Raw genomic sequence first — 6,887 nt, forward strand, 5'->3', positions numbered from 1 at the left:
AGGAAGTAGACGTACTTGAAGAGGCTCCAGTAGACTCGCGTACCGACCCGAGCGATGTGAATCTTGCGCAGCCTGTGGTCGAGGGGCATGCCGAAGTCGAACACCTGCAGTGGTATCTCCAGGTTTCTGAACGGAGCGCCGAGGTGTGGCCACGTGCTCAGGAAGCCCTTGTTCCAGCCGGACCTGAGGCCCTCTTCGGCTGTCTCCAGGGTGCCACGCGCCCTCTTTACGGCTCGCTGGAGCCAGAAGTAGAAGAACGAAGGCAACTGCTGGCTGCCGGAGTCCTCCCTATAGAGCCCGCTTAGGTACTTACTGCGGTACTCCTTGTCGAAGAACCTCTTAGGAGCCAGGGGCTCCCTTGAGACGCGCGTCAGCTGTCGGGACACGTGATCGGCGAACTCGCGCGTGAACCAGCGGGAGAAGTCGTAGCTGAGGTGTCTTGCCAGCGTGGTGTTGAGGTGACCCAAAACGAGCTCCCGGACAAGGTCGCACGAGATTCGGTCGACGGACTGGTCGTATGCCAACGCCATGACGAGGGGCGCTTCGAGACGGTCCAAGAACCGCACGCACTAGTGCTCCGGTAGCAGAGGCTGGGCAGCGCGTAGGTTGCGGCCGTACGAGATGGAGGCAAGCCGATGGCGCACGGTGGCGTTGGCGATGAGTGGTGAGAGCGCCATGCAGACTCGGAACGCCAGGTAGTTGAGGATATTCGGCTTCCGCAGGGTCTGCTGCACGTCGCTGCCGATGCTCAGCAGGTATTCGTAGTTAGGCATCTTGACGAACCGGTTCACAGCCGCGATGCGGTCGCCGAACGCTTCCTTCGCTAGCAGCCTCCAGTGGACTACGCGAGACTCCGGCAGCTGGTCTAGGCGCACGGTCGTGCACTGGCTGAGTAGCTCGTAGCAACCCGGAGTCTTTCGTGGGGCCATGCGCCGCGCCAGGTCCGTCTCCACCACCGCAACGTTGGTCGACAAGGGCCTGCCCAGGTACGACATGAGCGTTTCGTGAGCCTTGGCCAAAAAGGCGAACTCTGCGACGGAGGATCCTTCGACGAATCCGGACGCCAGGTCGGGCTCGCCGACAGACATGAACGTGTACTTGTCTTCGGGATCCTCGATTACGGAGAGGTGAAATAGGCTATCCAGCCCCAAGAGACGGTGAAGAGCGCCGACCTTGGACGCGACGTCCACGGCCATAACCCTGTCCGAAGGCGAGTAAGGACAGTGCTGTAGACCCACCATGTAGAAGAAGGTGGTGACGACGTCTCTGAACAATGAGGCGTGCGGTTCGACGCACGCGTCGAAGAGGGTCTTGGCAGCGGGTATCTCGGCATCGCTGTGACCCAGCACGCTGACCAGGAAGCGAGAGTAGCTGTCCAAGAGGTCGTCGTCGACGGACCGCCCGTCCTGGCCTTTCGTGGGACGGTGCTTGTCCATCCAGACAGAACACACGTATAGGCGTAGAAGTCGTGACATGGGTCCACGGAGGCGTTGAGCGAGCCGACTATGCGCACCGCTTCGTGGTTGCACTCGCGCGAGCCGCACAGATCCCTCTCGTGGACGACCTGGCATTTCGGAGAGAAAACTTCATGAGTGGTGCGCCGGCTGGTTTGGCCGGCGTTATTCACACGGCTATCCGAAGAGTCTTGAGTATATGTGAACAAACTGCTCAATTTGCTTCTAAATCTCCGTTCGTGCTCTTAACAAGCAGCCTTTTGAACTTGCAATATAATGACGAAAGCTTGTTTGCATCATGGATACGAGGATGTGCTTGTCGTTTTATCACGATTGTGGGAATGGCTATTGAATATTCGAAAATTATTCCATATTCGGCTCCACTTCCCACTGTTCAATACTTATTCGATTCGATCCCAAAAATTACTATTCGCCATAGGTAAGTGTAGTAACGCCACACATGCACACAGAAATGATATTCGGTGTAAAATGGTTAGCCTGACCGTTGTTCTGTCGGCTTGAGCGGTAGGCGAGAAATCCTGACGCTCGAATCCGTCCGGCGATTCATCGGTGAAGTTGAATCGCAGGTGCGTGTAGTCGAGGCCGCCTCGGCTCGGTACGATGACGAGATAGCTGACGAGGCCCATCACCAGGACGGCGAGGACGACGACCAGCGCGCTGTAGGCAGCGTAGTTGCAAGCGCACATGAAGCGGATGGCGCGGTCGGCGATGAACGGTTGCGGGCCGTGGCAGTCCAAGCACGAAGGCCGCATGTTCAGCGCCAGCTCGTCGGCGTCTTTCATGATGCACGAGGCACGGAACGGCGCGTGCCGGAGCTCGATGATGATGATGACGATGACGACAACGATGATGATGATGATGATGACCTTGATGTGTTTGGCGCATTCCCACTCACGGGGATTGGTCATGAGTCCGGCGTATTTTACATGTGTCTTAAGGTAACAAATGTAAAAACGTATGGTTTTGATGAATAAATAAAGCGAGGAAAGTACACGACGATTTAGTAGAAAGTCATTCAATAAAAAAAAGTATGTATATTATAAAAGAGGCAATAAAGGAGGGATGAAATGAATAATGCGGTCAACAATGACATCGATTTCCTTCAATTAAGAATTTTTCTAAGGCGATGCAAACTTTCCTTTGCGAGCGCCCAAGCACAGACGCTCCGAAACACAGCAGCACCGGAGTGTTCAATGTCGGGCCGAGCTGTCGCACTGTAATTGCCAACGTCATTTTTCTCATGGAGGAGAAACTCCCGCTTTCAAGTAAGTAGTGCTCAATCGTTTCTAATGAGTTGCAGAAATGGCACAAATGGGAAATTGCCAGACCAGATCAGCGCAAGTACAAATTTAGAGGTGGGACTCGGCGACGCAGTCTCGTTAATGCCACTTCCGTGTGTCTGGTTTTGAAAAATTTCCTGCTCCAAGGGAATGGTAAGTGGTGTAGTTCAGAGGACGGTGTTACATTTGATTTTGATGTTAAAAGGATGTATCTTCTAATCTTTGCAGAACACGTAAAACCTGTTTTGGAATAACGGTAAGCACAGGGCCCTTTATAAAAACCAAGGCCAAGCTGTCTGCCGTTTCATTCATAAGTATGCCTTTGTGCCCAGGTACCCATATTAATCGTAAACTCCGCACATAACTTGGACCCAGTGAGTGCAAAGTTTTGAATATATGCGGCTCACCCGGGAGCAGCAAGTCAGGTGCACAGCGATAAAAGAGTTTGTGATTATTACTGCGGTTGTCCTGGAAGCTTGTGGCTGACGCAAAGCTAGGACAACAGCTAGGCATTCCGCTAGGAATGTTGGAGTGAAGGCGGGAAGCCGAATAGAAAAAGACCAATCCAATGATGAGGAAAAAATTCCAATTCCGGCGTTTTCCTCACTCTGCGAAGCATCTGTTGTAGTTACGCTTGTGCGCAGCTGATTTAAGTGATCTTGGAGTAAGCCGTTAAGGATATGCGAGGGAAGCTGCTATGTCATCATGACTGCGTAAATGTCATCATAAGTAATGACCAATGAAATTGAGATACTGTTTCCCGTGATTACATAATATATATGTACATCTAATGGACTCAATAACGACTGTCTTATAATAACTTGCGGCGTGTGAAACCGAGGCCATGAGACTCCGAAAAAATTGGGCTGGTTGATTGATAATGATTTACTGGAATCTCCTTTGTAGGGATTCATAGCGCCTTAATTAGGAATGTTTCAATGGTGGGTATTTTAAATCTCATTTCAAATCTCATTCGTGATTCCTTGGAGAGCGCAGCGTTTGCTACAAACTTCGGTACCCCGAGACATAAGCGAAGCGCTTGCCATTGCAGCAAAGCTAGTGCACTGTAAAATAATTTACACCCTAGAAAGTGAAAAAGGGTGTAAATGTGCCTATAACTCCCACCCTAAGGATGTTATCTATATAACGGACACCCTAATGGTGTGAATTATAGACACATTTACACTCTTTTTCACTTTTTAGTTTGTCAATTATTTTACAGTGTGGATGTAGCTTGTAAGCAGAGGCTCTAGAGAATAACACACAGCCGAACTCTAGTATAAGTCGCATATACATGCGGTTAATCATTATGAGTTTGTCCCTGTGCATGTCCCATCAATGATTGCTTATCCTTCTTAATAACCCCACTGCACAAGAAGCTTTTGAAGTTATATGTTCAATATGATGATGTCAACTAAGGTTTTTATCATAAATAATTTCAAGGTCCTTGATTTTTCCCACTTGCAGAATAGTGGAGTGGCGCTATGAAAGGGACATAATAACTTGTTCTTGTAGTGGGAAGACAAGAACGGCACTCTTATTTACATTAGGGGACAATCGGATAGCGTCCAGAAATGCTTCTAGCTCGCATAAGTATTCGTCTAAGCACTCGTACAGTGACTGAATATCACTTGCTGAATTTAAAAAGAAACAAACGCAATATCATAAGCGCAAACGTACGTGCTTACATCCTGATGATAAGGAATGGCGCTGAGTGAGATGTTAAACAACAACGGGGATAAAACTGCGCCGTGCAGAACCCTGCGCGTTTGTCTGAATCTTCCCGGTGAAATTCTGCACTCAAGACACTTTTCCGCAATGAAGATCCTTGTCCCCTGGCCGTACGCGTCGATGGCATAGAGAGCCACGAAAGTGTTCTTGAGTTCCTCAAGTCGACAGGTCTTGGGAACCGTCCGTAGACTCGGTGCGAACTGTGCGCGAAACTGTGCTCTCTCTCTCTCTTCATCGCCATATCCCCGTCCCACCTTGCAGGGCAGCAAACCGGATGGACGTCTGGTTAATTCGCTGCCTTTCCTGTCCTCTCTCTCTCTCCCGATGATATTCCACTTTGTGCACAGTAAAGCTCCTTGCCCTGCGAGAACTCAGCCGTTCACGTTACAAATTATTCAGGTAATCCAATGTCCTGCATCTTCTTTATTAATACAGGGCATTCAACACTATCGTATTGTTTAGAAATGACTAGTGTAACTAGAGATGCACATTGTTTTTGGTAACGAGCCAAATGAATTGGGCTCCCTAGGTCGACCCCCCCCCCCTACGGCATGCCTCATTGTTTCAGCATGTAAAACTCCATAATTAATTGATTAAATCTTAAAAAGTCTGCGGTACAGTTCATTTCACTGCTGAGCCCGGTTTACTCATGAAACTTCACTGCCAACTGAAGTGCAACTTGACAATATACTGAAAAGTTGCAGCGAAGCAAGTATTTTATTTCAGTTCAATAAAGAATTAGGTAATCGCCATTCCACTATTATAGGCTAGAGAGAACGTATAAAGTTACGCGCTAATAATTTTATTTTTGTGGTTACCGCCTGATTTCGTTAGCAGGAAGAGTTTGAAGTACGAATAATTTGCAGCCTCGCGGAGGAACAGTGGCTGGCGATTATGAGGGCGTGTGCGGGGCTTGACTGCATACTTGAGCTGTATCCGACTACAGCAGCGTTTTTTGAATTAACTCTGGAAGAATTAGAGAGGAAGATACATTTGCGCAACAATCACAGTTCTTTTGGATCCCTCGTTTACTGCTCTACCAAGTTAAGTGCCACAACCGACTGAAATTGTTATTTGGGCAGTTGCGTAACGATGCGTGGCCGCCAGTCCCGTACAACCCTGTAGAGCGCAGGACGCTGCGGTTCTAGACGTACTGCGCCCACCGCCGAAGGTTAGAAAAACACCTATGCATAAGCACAGCAGGAGAAGTGGCTATGGCAGGCGGCTCGAATGAGAACTGTAGAAGCGTCATTCAAAACACACGGAATTATTCTCCACTTTTGGCAGCGTTTTCTCTACTTACCTTTTAAATAAAAAGATGTTGATCCATAAATATTTTTATAAACAACGGGTAAATTTGTTGATATTCGCTTTTTCTTCCTGTTCGGCTGCTGCCTTGGCTCTCTCCCTTAGTAGATCACTTAATTTCTCAACTCCTTGCGACTCTTGTTTCCAGTAGCCAATTTTGCGCGAAAAGTGCTGTACAATTATGGAAAATCCAGACGAGGCAACGCGTGACAGCCATATTGCTTATGGATTGAAGAGGAAGCTTTAGCTCGGCTGCTCCTATGTAAAAACTTGTAAAAGGAGAATTCGTTTTTCTCGGCAACTAGTGCACTGAATTTGACGAGCTTTGTTGCATTTAAAAAAGAAAATAAAATCTAGTGAATGTTTGTTTACAATTTTTGATTTAGATTGTCAATTATTATTTTAAAAAACGATACTTTCAAGTACACAACTCTCTAACTCAGCAAGAAAAAAATTTTACCACAATTCTGTGAATTGCATCTGATACATCTAAAGGGGACAACATTGATATGTTACATATGAATCCAAAATAACTCAGTAATAGAGAAATACGGCTTTTGCTTGTACACTGCGTAAGAAAGTCACGTAAGATACAAATTGACGTATCAAATTTGTCCTTTTTGAATGATCTAGTGGATGCCTTTTAGAGAACTGCGATATCTGTTTTGCATGCAGAGCTATTAATTTATCAACTTCGTGCGTCTACTTTTTTTTTGAACTTGCGAATTTTCGAAAATATATTTCACAAAACTCAGGCTATAAATCGAAATCCCGCTTCCAACAGTAACTAGAATTTAACTTTTTCTCTCTATTGCAACAAATTTCATTAAAAGCGGTCGAGGTGTTATCTCAGAAAACCATTTTTGCGTTTTACATCTATATGAATAGGCTGCCTCGGAGTTGGGCGCGAGCTATAGCTTCCTCTTAAACGTCATTGCAGGGCTTGATGATAGACGCTGTTTCGCATTATTTCATTTTTCGCCTTATCTCATCCATATTGCGCTTATATGGTTCCGAGGATCTGCCACCGTAGCGGCAAACCGTCGCTTGAGGAAATAATGAAGCAAAAGGACAAGTTAACCGCAACTGGCGT

The 6,887-nt window shown here is 47.3% G+C and overlaps 1 protein-coding gene across 1 annotated transcript; it reads right to left on the reverse strand.

Annotated features, from left to right (window-relative positions):
- Window positions 1-569: 569 nt before the first annotated feature.
- Window positions 570-2,203, reverse strand: LOC139051688 (uncharacterized). The gene is made up of 2 exons (XM_070528655.1): window positions 1,958-2,203; window positions 570-1,564 (listed from the first exon to the last, which is right to left on the reverse strand). Exon 2 carries the CDS (start codon window positions 1,473-1,475, stop codon window positions 570-572), a length of 906 nt encoding a protein of 301 aa, XP_070384756.1. The 5' UTR covers window positions 1,476-1,564; window positions 1,958-2,203.
- Window positions 2,204-6,887: the final 4,684 nt, after the last annotated feature.

This window comes from Dermacentor albipictus, unplaced genomic scaffold (assembly GCF_038994185.2).
Source record: "Dermacentor albipictus isolate Rhodes 1998 colony unplaced genomic scaffold, USDA_Dalb.pri_finalv2 scaffold_13, whole genome shotgun sequence".
Lineage (NCBI taxonomy): Eukaryota > Metazoa > Arthropoda > Arachnida > Ixodida > Ixodidae > Dermacentor > Dermacentor albipictus.

What these genes read in the sequence shown, in the direction of transcription:
- LOC139051688 (XM_070528655.1), bottom strand. Translation starts at nt 1,475, where the DNA reads ATGTCACGACTTCTACGCCTATACGTGTGTTCTGTCTGGATGGACAAG.